General features: G+C 40.0%; 1 protein-coding gene across 1 annotated transcript in view; it reads right to left on the bottom strand.

Moving 5' to 3' along the window:
* LOC130914550 (teashirt homolog 1-like) overlaps nucleotides 1–19843 on the bottom strand; it is a 46995-nt gene extending 27152 nt beyond the window's left edge. The window contains exons 1-2 of the mRNA XM_057833825.1: nucleotides 18851–19843; nucleotides 18119–18655 (exon numbers count right to left, since the gene is read on the bottom strand). Coding sequence (XP_057689808.1) covers nucleotides 18119–18158 — 40 coding nt within the window. The 5' untranslated portion in view covers nucleotides 18159–18655; nucleotides 18851–19843. The remainder of the gene's footprint in view (nucleotides 1–18118; nucleotides 18656–18850) is intronic.
* Nucleotides 19844–22223: the final 2380 nt, after the last annotated feature.

Raw genomic sequence — 22223 nt, 5'->3', positions numbered from 1 at the left:
TAATTATTAAAAAGAAAGCCAGATAAGAGTGTGTAGAATTAAAAAGAAAGCCACCAAGCTTAAAATGAGCCTTTCCCGATTGTCAGTGTTCTCAAAGAGAACCTGCCATGTGAAAAAAAGAAAAAAAAAGTCACTGATGCACAATTGCATTTAAACACACTTTGCCATCATTTAATAACTCTCAGAGCCACACACATGCACAAACTTACACGCGGACACACACGCACACACACATAGACCAAACACGCAAACAGACACCCACATATACACGCTTTTTAAGCCCTCACTAGGCATCAGCTGTCACGCAACCTGTCTCGAAAAACTAAGCAGAGACAGACGTTGTCAACTTAGAGTGCCTCAAATGCCCACATTGAGAAAGGCAGAGGAGAAATCAGGCCTGTCTCTCGGTATAATTTTCACTAATCCTTCATGGGAGATAGTAAAGTCTATGGCATATCTGGCTAATAGCATCAGTCACCGGCAGGTTCTAATCTCATATTTAGACCCGTTTCCATCACGGACTGACGACAAAAGCACCACCACACAGTGTGATTACCTTCTTCTTTTTCTTTTACATTTCTGCATGACTTGACTTCTGATAATAGTGGAGGTCTGAAAAAATATAAGCAAAACTTCATCTCTTAGTGGAGGTGGAAAGAAAGTCATTCCAGGCAGCTACAAGACAGGTGGATTGAGGGAAAAGGAAAAAAGTAGCTGTGTAGTTAAAGTGTAAAACTGCACGCACATTCATGCACTTGCACAATTAAATAGTAATTTAAAAAAAGCAAAAAATATTTTGCATGTGCCCACCAACACATATACAATCAAACACAGGCACACACATACACATCTTTTCAGAGCATTTACAACCTGTGGCGTTTGTCCTGCTCTACTGGCTGCTTTACCACGTGCATTTGAATGCGGACTGGAGTGCATCCCTCTCTTTCAGACAGCACCATAAAAGAAGACACACAATGAGGGCTCTTTTCAGTCGAGTGGGCCTGCCTGGGGGTAGGGAAGCACCTCCAAAACTGCCACTGTTCTTTAACTTGCGGCACAATGAGGTGCTAAGCCTTACTGAATAATAAGAGATTACTCATAAAGATGACAAACAGAACAGAAACAAACTACACAAATGCCCTTTAGTTGCAGCTTTTTCCTACAACTGTAAGTGCGTGTGTGCGTGTGGAGGTCTGTGTGTGTGTCCGTGAAAAAGAAGGGAGACAAAAAGTAGGGGCAGTAGTGCAAGGATCCTAATGAAGCTGTAAATCAGCGTCCGATGAGAACAGACTCTGAAGGGGGATCACATCACTAGAGATCAATCCAGACAGCCGCGCACACACAACAGGATGAAGATGAGAAACAGCTAGACGCAAACACATGCCAGAATTCCCAAGCGAGGCCGACTTATGGACGTACAAGCAAGTATGTGTGCATAAACGCACTGAGACCGAATCGTGCGCTGTCATCTCTGAGCTTTTAAACTGTGTCCATGCTGTCCCACTAGAACCAACCCAAGGGTGCGGGAGTCCCACCTTTTTTGTTCAATCCAGCTCGTCCAAATCACATCGGCGGTGATGTATGGTACCATAACTCTGATAGCCACAATCAATCTCTGCTTTAAAGACACATCCATCTTCTGAAATGCTGATGGTGGGGAGAGTGTTAGAAGGGAGAGAAGCAGGAACTGGGTGCTGAACTGACCTCAATGCAGGAGGGTAGGATGTGTTTGGTCTGTGCGTTTCTTACAGTTGATGTAGGATCCACTGTGTGATGCCTGCTAGTTCGCAGTTAGCTTCATTGGCTCATTAAAACCAATGAAAATAGTGTTGCATATGATCCTAAATACTGTAAGTCTAGTTTCATAACTGAACACAAACAACTCTTTGCTCTGGACCAAAAGCTTTTGTTGGCTATTGTATGAGTGCAACACTCAGCATTGGAACTCCCACACAATACACAACCTTGGGCTATGTGTACAGAGGAGGGGGTGGGAAGGATTTAGTAGACTGAGACTGTGGAGTTTAAAGGAATGAACTATCGATGACCTCTAGGAAGGGTCACCACTCTGTAATACTGCTGCTGAATATTCGCGTCAGTGACATATAACGTCTTTTAACCCCCGGAGACAAAGAAGGGAAACATTTAGACTGTCAGGAAAGCTCCCTCGTGTTTTGTTCTTTTTGGTTTTCACTTCCCCTTACTAGCTCCTTTTGTCTGTTCACCACCCCATGCTGCCCAAAGTTGGATTTTTAATTATTGAACAAAGACTCTCAAACAGATTTTATTCAGCGGATCCTCAGGCTGTCTGACCTGTCTACACCAAGTATCTATTATTAGAAGAGTTACTGTTGCATTCTGCTATTATATGTACACAGTATAGTTTCCTTTAGGGTTTCTGTATACATATCTGCCAATGACTTCAACAGGTACAGTGGATATAAAAAGTCCACACACTCCTATTAAAATGCCAGGATTTTGGGAAATATAGAAACGAAACCAAGGACAATGATTTAAAATGTTTTTCTAAACTATCAATATGATCATTCAAACTCCAATGAAAAAATATTATTTGAGTGAGGGGATGTAAACATTCCCAGTTGAAGTTGCTTCTGCTGATGTGTTTTTGATGTGTGAAATTGAACGATTCCGGTTTCGATTCCGGTTCAGAACAATTCTCAATTCCGATTCTTTTAAGAAGCAGGGTCAAAAAAAAAAAAAAAAAAAAAAAAAAAAAAGGCAAGGTCAAAAAAATCTATAGTTTAAAAATGTATTAGTTTATATTAATGTCTTAACTTCTCGATTTTTTTAAATTATATGAATTTAAAGTTTATTATTATTATTGTTATTTATATAAATTTATTATTATTATTATTATTATTATCATTCATAATTTTTCATTATTAATACAATTAATATGAAATTTATGAATTATATGAACTTCTCACAGGGTTATTCTTAACTTGTATGTAAATATCAGTCTTTGAACTCGAATGTGATGAAGTTTCTTTCCACAGGAGTGCACTTTCACAAAGATGTTTATTTTTTAAAAGCTCACGGAAAAAACATGTACTTATATTCTTTTGCCATACATGTACCTTAGCTGGGAGGTACGACAAAGCATGAGTACAAATTCTTCCACTGATTATAATTATTATAATATATATAATTATTTACAGTTTATGGTGTGACAATACCAGTTAGGCCAGTGAGTGGCGCTGTAGGAGTGTGTACGTATAATGCGGAAAAGAAGAGATGAGAGCGTCTGGCTAGGATGCTTTGTGATGTGATGCTATGTTTTCACTGCTACGAGTTCATTAAAAAAGTTATAGAATGCTTCATATGGGTGCTTCTTTCTAAATAAGCAACACAACAGATTCCAAAACGAAAATCCTTTTAATACTGTTGATTTTAACAAAGGCATCTACTGCTTTAAGATGGCGGCTGTTTACTAACGCCAGCGAGTCTGTCATTTCGCATCTAGCTCTGTTTACATGTTGTAACGCTACTGACGCAGTCATTTTGCATCTAGTTCTATATGCATGATATCGACTATAGCTCAACGTAGTAATACGACTTATTCTCGTACTATTTTACATCCATCCATCCATCATCTACTGCTTAATCCTGGGTCAGATCGCGGGAACAGCAGAAGACAGACGTAATGTATTGTTGTACTTACCTGGTTCTGACGGCGCAGCGTGTCAACTACGTAGCACTCAGCTAGCTTTGCACTTGACACTCAGGCTCCACTCCATGAAGCCGGTCGTGCATAATTGGTTGTGCAGCTACCTTTGCATGATATAGTTGTGTTTCAAATGTTGCACTGACCTGACTGGTCATTTTTTTGTGTAAAGTTAAGCCAAGTCCATGGTTGTAATTAAGTTGCAATGCACAAACACGTGCTTCTTGTGGCTTGTTGTTTGTGGTTTTCGGCAGCATTTTTTTCCCCGCTCGATAGTCAGGGAATCGAAACCTGGAATCGAAATTTAAAAATTCAAACGGTTCCGGGAGAACCAGAGTGTTAGAACCGGGTCCATTCGATCCTCAATGGCCAACCCTAGAGATGCCTGATGGTTTTGTGCTCACACTGACTTGTATTTGGAACTGTTTATAATTCCCTTCACCCCAGTTTCAGGAGTCAAGAAACATGATCCTACTACTATCACACTTCACTAGTGTTTGAAATGTTTTATTTTATTATTATTTTTTTTTTTACGATTGATCATAATCCATAAATGATAAAACATTTGAACTGTATATTATCTAATGAGAAACACTTCACATGGTGGCAGGTTATGCTGACACCAATTTAACATGGTTTGAATGTGATTAGTAAATTGTGAACACAGCCACATCCTAAGATCCACACTTAAGCTACCGCATTGTTTGTTAATCTTTACTCCCCCTCTCTGATTTCATTTCTTTTCCTCAATGGAGTTGTACAGTTTATCGGTCACAATCGTGGAAAATAAGCTTGGAAATTATTTATGATGGTCTCTTTTCTTTTTTTATCACAAACAATTTCAACTGCATTGCACAGACTTTTTTTATATCCGTTCTATACCTGCCTAACTTAATGAGATTCAAAACAACCAATATCAACACGGTCGTAACATAAGAGGGAGCACATAACTCCTGTTCTGGCCTCCCTCCAGTAGCTGCCAGTAAACTTGGGAGTTCATTTTAAGATTCAGCCTTTTGTTTTCAAAGCTTGAAATAGTTTTATCCTGAACTGATTCATCTCTCCTCCCCTGTCTGGAGCCTCGGGTTGACCAGCTGTTCCTAAAGATCGCAAAGTCTAAGCCAAAAATTAATTCAATCATTGATTAAAAAATGAACTAATTTTACAGCTACTTTGAGATGAAAAGAGGATGAGTGATGCAACAGGAACACAACCAGACAACAGTTACATATTAACAATAGAATAGCTTCAAGAAAAGAAAATACACCTTCTTCAGTAACCCAGTCACTGTGATGACCACAACTCGTTCTAGATATCCATTAGCGGACTGAAAGACTTACCTAAACATGATGATGTAAGGACAAACAAAAAATTGTGATTTATGGCAGCAAGGAAACAAGGGCAGCTATGCAAAGTGACACTGTGTCACCAGATTATTATGTCCAATAATGCATGGAACCATTGTTAATTGTGAGTAACAATTAATAATGATTAAATTTTAGTTCTTTGTAGTCATTTATTTGACAATGTCTTTGCAGGAAAATAGTAACACTAAAAAGGACTGCTGTCTCTTGAAGGCTTGAAAAGAATACAGTATTAAAACGATGAATATGAAACAAACACTTCAGATCATTTCAATATGTGTGCCATATTGGTTCTGGCAGGGCTACCACAACTTGGCTCAAACGGGTGACCACTACAAAAGGCTTAATGTGGGGTGGGGACCCTGATGTTTTATCTCTGTTTCCCTCTGTACACTGTAAACATATGCACGATAGATTAATTGAAGACCTTAATTTGTCCACAGATGTGTATGGATTAGGAGTGGGAAGCTCTTGGTACCTCACGATACGATACTATTTGCGATACAAAGCTCACAATAACGATGATCTCACAATATAACGATACAACTATTATCGATACATTGGTCAGGAAATCATTCTAGGATATTCTACATAAAAACTAATAAACAGAAAAACAAGCTTCTTCTGTGAATCACTAGTAGACGTCCAATCCATTTGAACTGGGAGGGTGGCAGCGAATGAACATTCGTTCATCCCTCCCACTTCAAATGGATTGAATGTCTATAGCCGTCAGTGGCAGCCATTGCCAGGCAATGAGTAATTTTTGGGCATTTTAGGTCATTTACCTGTTGAATTTCGGTTACTTCCTGTTGATTTTGGGGTATTTTATGGGTCACTTGCTGTTTATTTTGCGTTACAGAACAGGAAGTAACCTGGGAATCGCCCAAATGAATAGGCAGTGACTTAAACTCAACAGGAAATGGCCTGTAAATGCCCTAAAATGAACAGCAAGTGACCTGTAAATGCCCCGAAAATCAGACCGAATGACTGTGAATGTTCTGGTTTTGAATGAACGAACGTTCCCAGTCTAAATGGATTGGGCGTCGAGAACCGTTAATGGCAGCCTTTTGTTTGTTTGTTTGTTTGTTTGTTTTTTTTAATTGACACGTTTTTAAAACGATATCTCGATTCTTGACAGGAGCATATCGATAACCTTTTGGATACAAAGTATCACAATATATCACCATTTCGATATTTTGTCACACCCCTAGTATGGATATTGTTTGTCAATGTGTGCCCCGAAATTGGCTGCCAACCAGTTCAGGGTGTATCGCGCCTACTGCCCAAAGTCATCTCCACTGAGGATAAGGAGTATTGAGAATGAGTGGATGGGCATTCATACACACACACACACACACACACAATGACACACACGCACAGTATTGCATTCAATTGTTTGGACAGTTGTAGTGCTACTGAATTAATTTCAAATAAAAAAGGGAAGGGAATGCAGGTGAGTTACTTTAACGATTCTGGAACTGGTTTAAATGGAGTAAACCCAGCAAGGACTGACATTGGGGATGGATGAAGGGTGCAGATGAAAGGTTGAGCTGATGATGGATGAGAGGAAGCTGGAAGAGGTGCACATGCATGGTGTTAAGACATTAACTCAAAAAGTTGTGGATAGGCATTATGTGACTGGACTGGGATAGCTTGCAATGTTAACTGTTGGTTACAATGGATATAACCCATGCATACAAGATGTTTTGCAATCTAATGTCTTCTTTAACAGCCCCTCGAGTGCTCAGTTTCATGCCCCTTCAAACCCCCAGAGGAGGCCCGACAATCCTGGAACAGAGTAATCTCCTCATCAAATGACACTTTTGTGGCAGGTATGTAGAATGTCATTGTAAGCTAAGAATGTTATGAGGAGAGTGTAACCAGAAGGCAGCCAATAAAAATGTCTTCAAGCAGAATGGTTTATTTAACTTCAGCAATAAAATTGTGTGCTATTGGGAGTACATTTTGTAATTGTTTCTGTACAAGTGAGACTTCCAAAGTTAAAAAACTTCCAATATTCTTTGGTTTGGCATTTCTTAATTGTGGCCTCGCAACATAGTTACTCTCTAAATATACACAGGTACACAAGGCAGTAGTGAATACAGAGAAGACAGAAAACATAACAGAGCCATTTTTTGGCACCAGGCAAAATGAACAGGGAGGGTCGAGGTAGTGGGTGGGAAGGGGGTTGTAGTGAGAGAAAATGAGGAGAGTGAACGGCGGGGGCGGGCCGAGGGTGTAGAGATGAGGGAGGAAGGGAACAAGGGAGAGAGGGAGGGTTGAGTGTTGGAATGAACTCTCTCAGGCTTTGTGGTGCGCGTTTCCCAAGGCCCCCGCCTGGCCCCTTTGATAAATGACACATGTCATTCTGTCAGCTTGTGACACTGCAGCTGGGAGGCCCTGTGATGTATGGCTCTGCTGAAAAAGGAAATCAACTTTTTTCCTCCCTCTCTCTCCTTCTCCCAATGTCTGTCTGCCTCTCTCGTCCCTCCTTCCTCTGCAATCTCCCTCCTTCCTTCAGCTCAGGCTGAGTGCATGGCCTTTTTATATGAGGATTTAGGTTTCCCCTGGTCTAGTGAGCTCCCACCTCCTCTCTCTTCCTACAGCAAGAGAGGCATGTGCAAAGCCAGGTTGAGGTAAGTTCAGTCTCACAGACACACACACAGACACACACACAGACTGCTATTATCATCCTGTAAAAGCTGAAACTTTGAGGATGGGATCAACACTGCATTTGTATTGATTCCAGGATTTATGGCTAAAACAGGAAATAAACAAAGTACATCGTTTAGTTTTTTTCTTCTTCTTATTCAGCCAAGGGGTAAATAGGGAAGGAGAAAGGGGGAGCAAAATTCCTGTAAAGCAGGATGACTGGTGTCTCCCACTGGGTCATCTGTCATCCATGTGTTTGACTGGAGGATGAGCACATGCTGCTTAACTGTACACACACACACACACACACACACATACACTTAGACACACACCCACAGGAACTGAGAATGAACTTTATAAAGTACTGTAAGCCACACACACACGCACATAAGTATAAACATAAGCACTTGATAAGCAAGAAAAAGTCAGAAGCCTGCACCATCGATCTTCAAACAGTGAAAACACTTATGATGTGGAGATGTTATTTTGTAACGCAAAAAAAGATCCAGCCAATGAACTGTTCCCTAGAGGCCAACCTTGATCCGCCTTCCTTGCGGACAGCCTATCACAATATCCAACTACCCTTCCTCAACATGCACCACCCACACAATGGGTGGGCTTATGTATAGTAACAGCAATTTCTGTCTTTCCTCTTCTTGTATATACTGTACGTTCTTATTCGTTCTCTGATCAGCCTCCCCTTTCAGCCCGTTTGACACACATACACAAGCACGCACACACGCGCGCACAATTTCCCTCAACGGCTGACCTGTTATGGGGGCTCTAGAGATTTAACAGACAAAAAAAGGAATGAAAATAAATATGGAAGATTCAGGTATGACAGAGGTACATTTTCAGTACAATTTACACAACTAATTGGAGTTGGGCATGTGTGTCCAACAATTTGATGACTGTGATTCCATCTGGAGCAGGGATACTTAAAAAGAAAGTGATAAAAACATGAAACTTGTTTTTTTTTTTCTAAATGTCAAAAGCTTGTATACAGGTAGTCAGCAGGTTACAAATTAGTTCAGTTCCTACGCTGGCGACGTAACCCAAATTTCCAAGTAAGTCGGAATTAACCCTTGAAGTATCCCTAATTACCCCATAAATCTAGAAATATACATGTATTATACAGTATGTTATTGTACCGTCCACACTATGACGTTGGAGCTAAGTCTTAGCTACATATAGAGCTAAACTGTAATATTTTTTCCTCTCTCTCTCTCTCTCTCTCTCTCTCTCTCTCGCTAGGCTGCACGATTTCTTAGTGGGAACAAATGAACTCTTCCTTGTGTGTGCAAATACGTTCTTGTTTATGTGTACATGCACTTTTACTCGTGTGCGGAAATACTACCTGCTCTACGCTTTCTGCACCAAAACAACAGCATGCATCACCAAAAAAAAGTCAACATTTTAATCAAATACACATTTTGCCAAAGGGCAGAACAGTCATATTGATAAAATAAAGTACAAAATAAGATACTGTGAGGTAAAATAACGTACTGTTTACATGACTAAAATTAAATTTAAAAAAAAAAAAAAAAAGACTGGCGACAAAATGGCGGCCGTATCTCTGATCGAAATCACATAAATCGGGTACGTCGTACTACCTGTATATCAATAGGTCTACCTCTGTTATACACTACTATCACTGTATCTATGTACAAGAAATGCACAAATGGATGAATGGTCTTTTTGTGGTTTACTACTGTAGCTTGAGCAAAAGTCACAGACTATTTTATAGGTGGAATTGTAAATACTTGCAAAAGCACATTGAAAAAAGTTATTTATTCATTCAGTATTTAAACATACATATAAGGTCAACCAAGGAGGAGGATGGACCTTAGCCGAGGGGAGAAAGAGAGAGCAAACAACACTACAAGGAATTCACAGATTGTCCAGACTGCGGCCACCTGGAGGTCATGACCTGCTCACGACCCCATCAAATGTCTTCTTTGGCCGGGGTAGAGTTGTGTGTATGAGAGGAGTATGTGGGGGTGGGAAAACAAGGCATCATTAGGACTGAGTGATGAGTGGTGCCGATGTCAGACGACTGCGGAGTAGACCAGTACCAACACTGCATTTATACATGCCACAAGGCTCTACAATGCTGTCGACAGCAGTGTGTGTGTGTGTGTGTGTGGTTAGTATAGAGGGGGTTTCACCACAACTGGTATGCACCCCCTGTTAGCAAGCTGTCTCTGTGATCCGCAGGATAGTGCCATCCACATGTGGACAACAAACATTGTAAACACACTTGGTCGTTGACAATGGAAAAGTATGTATACCATTGATATCCATCTGCAGTACATAATGTGCATAGTCATCACTGCAGCTATTTTTTGTCATCAAGTGGTGTGATTTTAATCTTATAATCACAGACCCCTAAGGGCAGAAACGATTCAAGTAAATGAGGAAAGTGAGTTGACAATAGGGTCTGTGTGTGCAGTTTTTTGTGAGGCAGCTGTGTTGGACCTCAAGGTCAGCTGATTACCAACATATTTACAAGTAAAGTGCGGCAAAGGTGGAGAACTTGCTGCATGAAGTGTCCCCCATACCTACCCTTCCAGTTGCGCACACCCACCACAATTAATCACTGCAATTGTAACACCGTGGTAATACCAAAAACAATCCTGATGATCACAGGCACAAACAAAATTTCAAATTGCTATCATCCATCTCACCTGCCCCTACAGAATGAGGAGGGGGGCTTGAGGTGGATGAGTGATCCGCTCATTGGTCTCCCTTTCTGTTTTCTAAAGGCCTAGCCAGTACCATGATAGTGAAAAATTAACAGCAGGCAGCCAAATGGGTAAAGGCGCCAGCGAGATGGAATCAATGCGCGGCATCTGCGGCAAGAGCAGCTATGTAAAACACTTGCCTTAAGTCAGCCGCATCCGGTTAATATTTAATCCCTCCATCCATCTCCACAAAGAGCATTTCCCTTTTAGCTTTAGCTGCCGTTTACTTTGATTACACACAGGCGTTTAGGGCGAGCGGGGGCAAAGCAAGAATGATAAGAGAGCACACATGCTAAGTGATTTGCATGGGGATGGGAATATTTTCAGGTCTGATAATCACTCGGAGCGGGCCATTGCCAGTTTCAGACAGAAGATATGGGCCGGAAGAGAGAAAAAAAATTAGCTTGGGTTGTGTTGAGGGGGGAAAAGTGACGAATAATGTAACTCTAAAAACAGCCTGAATTACCTTAAGAGGGCTTCTCTCATTATACAACACAATACGCTATAAAACTGGAATAGTTTAGACCTGCAAGATTATCTTATGTGTGGAAAATTATTTCTCAAAATAATTATTACTATTACTGGAGCCTATTCTACAATGCTGCCTTACTTTTGCGCTGCTGGTTTTGCTTCCAGCTTTTACAAAGAAATGTCATCCTTATTCTGTAATGGAACTTGAAAATGCATTAATTACAGAACCCAAAATTGTGAGCAGTGTGCCAAAAGGTCAATAACATTATGAAATATATCAAACAGATGTGATGTGCTTTATAATTAGACATGTGGAAGTTGACAGAAAGGGTTACTTAAATAAACCAATTTGAATCTTTTGCACACACACGCACACACACTGAAACACTACAGCCAACCGTCTGTTGGTCTTTTACTCACTGCACTTTACTGAAACATAACATCATAAAACGCTGTGCCAGAGCAGAAATAAACTTAGAAAATGCAGAATGGCATATGGAGAATGTAGAATAACAGCGGCCATGTGCTAAACCAACAATGGGTAGTGGGATCAGAGGCAAGTGACGTCTCAGTTACTTAATATCTGCCATCCAGAACAATTTAATACACAAATCACATAAGGTAAAATCAGCAACGCATATGACGTGGAATTGATGAAAATGTTCAGACTGATACAATGATGGCGAATGCTCAGTGGGATTGATGAAGTAATTTCAAAGAATTTGAAATACTGTTGCTCTCAGTATGATCAAGTGCAATTCTTCACTCACTGCAAACACAAAACATTTTAATAGTTACATTAAGTCTTTGAGAAAAAAAAAATCACTAGGGGCAGACATTAAGTACATCGCTCTTGTATTTAATGTCATTACATAGTGCAGGTGGTCATAATGTTGTAGTGTCAGTCTAATGCCAGTACTTTTGCATTGTTTAGGTAAATTAAGGAGTACAGACCACATAGTCAAAAAATAGCCACTCTCACACCCCCAGAGACAGACAACCATCCTCATGATCACAAGCCCACTGAGTTATTGATCAGTAAACGTCTGCTGCTGGCTGCTGCTTCAGAGAAAGACCAGTAAGGATACGGCTTCTGTGACAAGACTGACAAGGGTAAAATGCCACTTTTCTCGCACCTATGTCGACAGCTGGGTATCGTCAGTATGTGTGTGTGTGGGTGAATGTGTCTGTCAGGATAAATAGAAGTAAATGTGTATATGTTTGTGGGGAAGAAAATGGTGGGGTGGGGGCATTTGGCCTGCAATAATTCTTAATTGACACCTGTCAGGATAATGGCGGCAGTCACAGCTGTTGGGGGAGAATTTGTCCATCGTCTCATTCATCTGTCAGCTCTAATACCCATCCTAAAAGCTGCGCTACTACCCTTTTCACCGCCAGCCAAACCTAGAGAGTCTGTTTTGTTCCCCATATAAACTTGCATTAATTGTAAAGACTAAAAAAAAGATAAATTAACCAACATATGTTGAGAAGATGCGTTGTTTCATGACATACACAGAAAAGCCTAGAAAAAGGACGAACATTTATGAGTAAGACAAACAACAACAGATATTCGCTTGATGATTGATTGATTTATTTAGCATGGTGAGAATTGTGAGACGGAAAACATGCAGGACAGTGGCACTAGGAATTAAAAAAGGGGTGGGATGCGCAGGAGTAAAAGGAGAGATGTAAGGTGTGTGAAAGGTGGGAAGAGAGAGAATGTGAGATAGGGGAGGAATAGCATGAAAGAGAGAGGCAGGGGCAGAGCGGCATTAAATGATGCAGAGGCGGAGGAGCATGCAAGATTCGGGTGTCCCTGGATAGGACTCTTCTGTAGTAGGCCCATCTTGTTTGTCTTGTTTGTTTGTTGGCATCAAAGCACTGCCTCTCACTCCCCCTGCTTACTGATGTAATGAGAGGGTAAGCTACATGTTGTTTTTTTGCTTGCACTGAGGAATTCAAATACTTATTAGACAAAATATTCTGTAATTGCTCATCTTTTATTGATAGAAGCAACATGTTAAATTTGACTCTAGCAGTCTTCCGCGTAGCCTCATGAGGGGCCAAGGCGCTGATCAAGAGAGCAAACGTACCCTGGCTACGAAAATGCAATACTTTAGTTAAGAAAATTTTAGATGTCGGTTTTTGCTCCTTAAATCTTGCATGACTATTCCTCGCGAACGCTTCCCCTCTTATCTTCGTCACGTCTTTGCCAAAGGAAAATGTTTTGATAAATTTGCACTTAAATCTCACATTTCCTCTATTTAAAAAAACTGTAAAAAGTCCCTCTTAACAAAACGCTGATAAGGGTATAAATTAAATCTAAATTTGACCAAAGTACAAAAAAAAAAAAAAAAATGTGATCAATTACCGCTCAACAACAGTGAAAAATTAAACATTAACCTAGGAAAAAATTCTGGAAGAAATTGTTTTTCCACGGAATTTAATAGTACATAATAAGACTGTTCGTCATCTTGTCAGCACAGTCCCAGAGGGCAGCTTTCTATCTGTTTCAAAGTTAATTCTCTCTGCCTTTCTTTTTCTCTCTTTTGGATCCCATGACCTGTTGCTGTTTTTATGCACTGCAGGGCAGACAACAAAGGACATCTGGCTACTTTAATGATATGACTTCCCATCATACTAAGCCACCTCCATTATGGCCTCCCACGGAGACATGCCGGATCCACTTTAACCATTAGGTAGAGGTGTGTGCATGTGAGTGCTTACAGTGTGTGTTAAGTACAGGGAGGACAACACAACCACCCGTGCTGGTGGCAGGGTGCCCTGGGGGCATGTCTGGTTAAGGATGCCCAGAAAAAAAAAGTAGGGTATTTTTCTCTATGTCATGCTTTGTATTTCCTTTTCTTTCTAACACACAATATTTAAATCTAATTAATAGCTGCAATTAGTCATGAGAAATCAATAACTTTGTTGCAACAGTTTTTGAGAACATTCATTTTTAACACTGTGCATAGTTGCGAGCAGACTACCAGGCAAAAGCCAACGGCCACCTGTCTTGGTAATGTAAAATTAACATGTTGCTTAACCTTTGAATGGCCTGAATTCCACATGTAAATGTAACAATTTGTTTGCGAGTTGACCCAGGAGGAAAAGTGGCTATCGACGAGACCGATCAATGCCACGTGCTAACAGTACTGCTTGCTCCAGTTATAGTAACCTGGAGCCGAGTGTGAGTAGCACTTACACACACACGCACACAACCTCACAGAGACTATGGGGGAATGCCTAAAAAGAACACAGTACAACTAAAGCAGGCAAATAAAATGGTTTGTTGTGGATCAATGTCGTTTTCAAGCTCCCATTTAGATAGTGAGGAATGAACAGATTTGACAGTCGGAGGTGATAAATATGTGGAGCTGCTCTTCCGAGGTTTTTTTTTTTTTTCTCCAGTGGGGGACCGAATAAAAGAGGTGGTGCTGTGAGATCTCTAAAACAGGTCCTGCAAAGGATGACTAACACAGTGTGGTTACCATTACAGCCGTTCAAGTTATTCATTCCAGGAAAAGTAACACCGGCCTGGCCTAAACTACAAGCTCTGTAACACTGTTACACTCTTAAAACGGATTAGATTACACTCTCCATTACACATACAAGATTTTTTTTACCTTTGATTTTAACACTTACGGGATCATTCATCATTAGAACCATGTGTCACTTAAGAATTTTAGGGGGAAAGCATCAGTCATTTTAGTCAAAGTAACTTTTCAAAATAACCAAAAGGAAAGTGCTGTTTATGAAACGTACACGCACACCTATAGATGACACACTCCTCAGGACAGTGGCATAGACAGAAAGGTTGGGGGGCACATAAATCTGAGCATACTGTTGATTTCAGGGGGAGAATATCGCATAACAGTATCATCAAGTAAGAGCACAAAGGTCGCTGTGTAATCTTACCTACTCGGTGCATGCAAAATCATTCATCCCTGAGCACAGTGAGCCTCCAGCTGGGAATAAACTGGAGACCTTCAGCGAGGCTGCGACAGAACTGAGTTTTGACGCTGTTTTTTTTTTTTTGGGGGGGGGGGTTTGTTTTGTTTTTTTAACTTTCACACGGCCAAAATACATGCCAACTTGTTATGATCTGGCTATGATTTAACCCAAAGAGTGCGGCTTACGCAAATGCGTAAACATGTCTTCGAAATGCCTCATTTGAAAACGGGTTCACAGGAGACTTATGCGTCAAGATGCTGAAAGTGGTCATTAATACATAAAAATGAAATGGAAATGATTTTTTTTTTTTACTTTTTTCAAGGAAAACATGTAAATTTGGCCTTTACTTAAAAAATGCCGATGAAAAATTTCAAAGGATAAGAATAAAAACACGATGTGATCTGCTGTACCTATTTCGACTTTGCTTATTACAAGGTTATAAGAGGGGTGGCGGAAGGTTTGGCGAGGGCTTACTAAAGGTCATTAACTGGCATTGTCTCCTGACGTGATTAGTCAGGTAGCAAAGTCCATTTGTCACCTGCACAGGCAAATTGAGTTGGTGCTGCACTAGGGGCTATGGGGACTGTATAATATCAGCTTGATTACATCAAGGCAGCTGCGGACTTGACACCTTACTGAATTTGTCAGCATTAATCGTTAGGGCCTGTCACAAATCCATCAGCTGCACAGATAATTAGGGCTCTCTCTAATGAAGCCGACGGGTATATAGCAACCTTACCCCCATCACTTCCTCCTCTGAATGTACACACGAGCACAGACACGCACGCGCACACACACAAACATACTCTTTTTGTTTTATAATTACCATCATGTGCCGCAGAAAAAATATATATATAATAAATGAATGCATAAAATGTGGCCCTCCTCATCTTCCTTCGTGAAAACTGAAACTTACACTTAGTAAAAAAATAAAAAGAACATCCAGGTTTTTTTTTAAATCTCACCCTCTCATCTATCATGTTATTCAATAATGCAGAGTCCATAAATTTAATAATATCACACATAGAAGTAAGAATATGAATAGAAACCTTATGTTTCAAATGTTGTTGTCAGACCTTTTCACACGATTATTTTAAAAACACTATTGTATATTTGATTTATTTTAAAATCAAAAAGAAATCAAGAGAGCGAAGTCACATCAACAAAAAAAACTTTCCGTAACCATCCGAAAATGTCCTGCCTTTAAAAAATGTATCCGTAATTTTAGAATTTAACAGCAATGTTTCATATAACATTTTATGGAAAGTAATGACGTAATATGTACTATAAAACATGGCCGAAAAAATTAGGAGCACGAATAATACATGATGCTTTACTCAAAGGACAAGACAGGCATGACTTGATAACCGTTTGAACTAAAGTACTGTAGAAAATAATGAACCATTTAATGCAGCAAAAAGAACAGTAAAAAACTTGGCTTTTCAATTATTATATTGCTATATCTACTGCCCACTTTTTAGCTCTTATTTAAAAACTAAACTTAAGCACTTGCCTAACTGTACTCCGGAGGTATCCACAGGTCACTATTAGCTCCATTCGGGGTCTCATGTTAGGTCGTATGTGTATGCGTGTCAGTGTATGTGCGTGTGTGAATGTTATTTAGTCGATGCGTTTAGAATCAGGGCAGAATGAGCGGGTGGTACTACAGTTTGACTGTTGTGTTGATGGAAAAATAGAAAATATCCTGTATGCCATGTTGTGATAGACCATTACAATAGATGATGGCACTCAGCGGACAATGTGATGGATCAATGGGGTGTGTGATACGAGAGGGGGGAGTGTGGGGAATGGAGGGGTCAAAGAGATGTCATGTTTTCATGCAGAGGGCTAATGAGAGTAACTCTGATTCCAACGAGGGTGACCTTTTCCAGGGGGGGTATTTTATTGAAATAAGCAAAACCCCAACAAGCACACATCCACTCAAGAGAAGAAAAGTCTTTCTCTCAGAGTCTGGGCCAGAATTCATGTGTTCACAGCATTGCTAGAAAGGCAGACAGCAATAAGTCGACTGTGAGCACCGGTTGCATGTTCTTTACTCCTTCACATCATCATCATCCTCCTCCTGAACATCACCAGCAGCAGCTCTACGCTTAAAAAGATAAAACCTGCCGAGTTCAAAGTCTTCGGCGGCTGGCCCTCCTCTTCGACCCGCTTTGCACCTCATATTTCAAAATCTCTTTAAAATTCTGTAACTGTCTTTTGTTCACTCCAGTTGTTAATGCCTAACTTCAAAGAGTCGGCCTCATTAGCACAGAGGTAGAAACCCCTGTCACTCATTTACATTTGTTTAAAGGCTGCAGGGAGACGAGAGGGAAAACGGGGGGAGTCCAGATCCAAACCACTAGAAGTCAATGGTGTCAGCCCTCTGCCAACACCTGGGTTTATCAGCTGGCCACACAGTAAATATTAGACTCCCCTCCAGCACAGGATATCGATTACGATACTACACTGATTCTTGGAGAGAATGAAGGGGGAATTTGGATGAAAATATACAAACTAAAATCTCAACATTTCTTTGTGTGAAAAAAATCAACTCTTATGTGACAGATATTTGTATGTGCAGGTGAAATTTTACAATTAACCGCTCAACATGCACACTATCTTTTCTTTTGAATTTTACCTCACTCCCTCAAAATCAATTTTCCCAATGTAATTCAAAACTTTTTATGATCCATGCTGTGACAACAGGAGTTGAGTGCTAAACCTGACAAAGCATGCCTGCCTTTATAGAAGAATTTATTGAAGTTGATCAGGAACTGATAGATCAGAGAGACCCAGAAGACAGGCGATCAATCAACAGTCAAATCAAGGATGGCAATCCTCTAATAAAATAACACACACAAAAAAAGGAAATGCCTGTCGACAGTTTCCCCCTACTCATCATGACTCACATTTGGGCCTCAAAAGCTTCCTTTTATCCACCCCAAAACGGCAACATTCAGTTTAATTTACCATCCCTAAAACCTTACTGTCAATAGATAATTAAAGGGGATCAATGTACATAAATGTGGGTTATTTCTGCAATTATACAAGAATAAGAAGTGAAGTCAAGATTGAGGTGATAGTGCAACTATATAAAAAAAATAATGTAATTCAAGAGCTAAATCATGATTTTAGCATGCAGTAAGACTAAAGGAATGTAAAGGGAAATAAACTGCGTAAAGGAGCATAGAACAAGTAGTTTTTGTTTGAGATGTGAGAAATGTTGGGTAAGGGGCGAGTTATACCTGCTGATCGGCGCGGCTCTTGCTGCTTTCTCCTCGGCATAGTGACCGTCAGCCTCCACAGTGTCTCTCATGCAGGAATTACAAAGAACTCAAGACTGTCAGTGGTGAAGAATCATCCCTTTTTGGTGGGAGAGCCTTTTGATCTCGGAGCTGAAAATGTCAGTCTTCTATTTCACACTGGCAGATATTTTTAGACGTAATAGCTGGATCAGCTCCAGCGACGTGGAGCTCAAAAATTACGAACGGATTGGCGCAGCTCGGGAGACCTTCATGTCCATCAAATATCATCTTCCTTCATCTCCCTCGTGGCCAGGTCGGAAATAGGAGCAAAAATCTCGAGAGCCAAAGTTTGTGATTTAGAAAAAAAATCCAAATCTTCAACGCTCTTTGAACGGAGCGGTAGTTTGCTGTACTTTTTTTTTTTACATACGGTAAAAGTAAAACAATAAATAAACAAAACAAATAAGTCCAGCGTGAACGCCACGCACACTTCTTGATAAGAAACCAGCCCCCTCAGTTTCTTTTTAAGGCAAAACCCTGAAAGAAAAGATAAAAAAAAAAAAAAAAGACATACAGGCATTAGATGGGTTAATGTCCGTCCCGTCACTACTACGCCACCTCAGCCCGGATCCAGCCTCACTCGTCCGGCGGAGACTTTCCCTCCCTCCCGTTCAACCCACTTTCTCTCGGTGTGAACAAAAACCAAACACAACGATTGTCTTGCCCTCTTACCTATACTCAAGGAGTGGCGAAAACGATCATCTCGTTGCATCTCGAGGACATAGTCGCATTTTGGGGGAGGCTCTTTGATGCAGCGAGAAGGAAGGAATCACTTGGAACAAGACGCATCCAAAGCTTTCGCCAACAACACATCTGATCGACATGGACTACTAACACGTTTGTCTCTTAAAAGAACGGGAGGGGGACAAACGAGGGAGGGGGGCAACTCCGGCGACAGATCTGAGCTCTTTTCCCCTCCTAAAAAGTAAAAACTGAAACACGGCGGATCCAGAAGCTGTTTCAGACCGTCTCAACTGATAGACAGACGCATCGAGTGGCTTTTCCTGCTACATTTTTACTCCTCCCATTCTCCACAAGCGTCACCCCTGACAGAGGAGGCTACCTGTCAATCTTTTTAATTGTCCTGTCCCTTTACCCAACCAACTCTCCTCTCTCTCTCTCTCTTTCTCTCTTTCTCTCCCTCGCTCTACCTCCCTCTCCCTCGCTTTGCTGTAAAAAGAAAGCCTGACAATAGGGCTCATCAGATTCTCATGTAGCCATTAAACGCACATAAACAAAAACCTCGAGGCAGATGGAAATATTATCACTACGTCATATTTAATGAAACCCTAAAACTAAGAAAAGTGACAAAGACCGAGTCTGAAATATGCTCCACGTGCGGCATTAAAACGTGCTTAAAATTTTGATAACCCAACAAAAAGCAAACAGCTGCATATTCAATTAGCCAGATAGGCTAAGGCTACAGGTGTATGTGTATAATGTGCATCACAGCAATGATTTGCCTTATTGGCTGCCATTGACTGCACTAGACGTCCAATCTCTTTTGATCATTGGCTGCCAGCCATACTTTTTAAAATGGATTAGATGTCTAACACCATCATTGGCAATGAAACATCAGAATTTAAAGCCAGTTAAAATGAATAGGACGTCTATCGTTGTCAGTGGCAGCCAATGAATTAAAGGGAACAACAATGCCTTAATTCACCCCACTGGTAAGAACCTTAATTCATAATTTGAAAAAAAAAAAAAAAAAAAAAACAGAATTTAATTTCTATGATGTCTAATAATGAAGAAAAACATAAATAAACACTACTGTTTACTGGAAGTTGCAGTTATTTCATTGCAGTTATTTGTGCAGTTCCTTCCTATACGACAAGATGTCCTATACAATGAATAGAGTAAAATAGAATAGCCCTTTATTGTTATTATACAGTTTTACATTGAAATTGTGGAGCATCTCTCTTTACAATGCAGGATACGTTAAAGTCTCAAAGGAGATTTGCAAGTATAAAAGTATAAAATCTAAATAAATATAAATATAAAATGTGTATGGGATAGTCCAATGCTCAGGCAGTGCAAATAATTGAAGTAGCAGCAGTTTGACAGTGATGGCATTGAATATTGCATGTTAATATATTGCACGCAAGTAAGTATTGCACATAGAGTATGTGTGAATAGAAGTTCAGTAGCAACAGTTTGACAGTGATGGCATTAAATATAGCGCGTTAATTTTCAATTACAATACAATGCCCAGTGCGCTTGCTTGGTTAAAACTTCAAAGTGACCAATACTTACTATTTTTGTTTTTATTGAGTCTTTTATTACCTTTTCATTGCCTCAAAATACTTTTCACATGGTTTTCCCGCTCATATTTTTAAGTATAGTGTTTTGTTTCGCAGTTTTTTTTTTTTTTTTTTTTTTTGTGGTAGTTTTAAAGCAGAGTGTTGATCTGTTCACCACATTTGTCACTTAGCTATTTAAACCACCCTTACTTGATATTACGACGTTTAAGTATTTTTTTAATGCATTTTTAATACGTTCTGTCTGTATACATCTAAACAAAACAAGCTGAAAGTGCACTGTAGTACTTTGGGTGTTAAATTTGCCTCTCGTAGACATTTTGCCTGTGTAGCACATTTTTGCAGAACACCGGTACAATTTAAGACAATCAAATGTGAGTATCCCAAATGACCCACCCTCCCGTGTTACGTTTGTCATTTATACCCATTATCAAATGCACCTGTGCTCAAATCTATCTATCTATGTGCGTGGGTATAAGTGACATCACAAAATGTCTGCACAAAATGTCTTTTTGTGTGTGTGTTTAAACATTTCCTCCATTATCAGAGGACTAAGAAATTTGCAAATTGAATTCTCAAGTATTTTGAAAAACAGTTTTTTTTTCCTATTATACATGAATGTCATTTATAGTGCCGCCTATAGGGCCCTCATTTAAGTCATTGGCTGCCATTGACGGCGTGAGATGTCCAATTCATTTTGGTTGGGTGGTTTGGCAGCGATCATTCGCTGAAAGCCTTTAACAATCAAAATGGATTGGACATCAAATGATTACGCACGAGTAATCTGGAGTGTTCTATCAGCCTGCCATGCATGTTTTTGATATGTGAGAAGAAACCGGAGTAACCGGAGAAAACTCTCACAGGTACAGAGAGAACATGCAAACTCTACACAGGATCCCGGGATTGAACCCATGATCTCTCAACTGTGAGGCGGATGTGCTTACCACTCAAACACAGTGTTGCTAAAAATACATAAATGAATGAATAATATCTATCTATTAACTATCTATTAAGGCGGAACGATATTGGAAAAAGCTGACATTGCGACTTTTTGGAGGTTTTTATCGACATATATTGCGATATTGAAACTAAAAGAAATTTCACCAGATGACTTGAATAGCTCTGCTTGAGAAGACTTTGGTTGACTCACTATGAATACATTGTATTCATTTTCATTATTCATATCAATCAAAGGGATTCATCTGTGAATGATGAAGATTGGTTTATATAAACGGGATCCATGAAGCCAATTCTCTGCGGAATTGCTGCTTTTAAGAAGCAAAACAAAAGTTTGCATATTGAAAAAAAAAAAAAAAAAAACAACAACAAAAATCACATATCCTGCAATGGGACTATTGCGCATGCGCACATTGCGATTGCGATATTCAAACGATATATTGTGTTGGCCTAATATCTATATAATTATCATTGAGACCTGGCGTGCACATAGGTGTACATGACATTCAGAGTCATGAAGGCCACACTCGTATACCAAGTGTTAATAGTGTGATCTACATGATCCAAAATGTGATGTCCACTGATGTGGACGCCAGGTCTTAATGGGGCTAAGTTATGTTTTTTTTTTTTTTTAATATAATAATAATATTTAAAAAAGAATCAGTCACTTGCGCAATGAATATTCCCCGTATTAGGTTGAACCAGAAAACGTGAGTCACTCTGTTGTTGTTTTGATGAGGAAACGGAGGTGTAGATGTGCTGGGAACCGCGGATTGATTTGTTTCACCCTACTCGGAAGTGAGTGTCGTGTCCGGGGAGAAGAGGAA

This window comes from Corythoichthys intestinalis, chromosome 4, assembly GCF_030265065.1.
Source record: "Corythoichthys intestinalis isolate RoL2023-P3 chromosome 4, ASM3026506v1, whole genome shotgun sequence".
Classification (NCBI taxonomy): domain Eukaryota; kingdom Metazoa; phylum Chordata; class Actinopteri; order Syngnathiformes; family Syngnathidae; genus Corythoichthys; species Corythoichthys intestinalis.
Note: the sequence above shows the minus strand (reverse complement) of the source record. Positions and strands in the feature narration are given on the sequence as shown.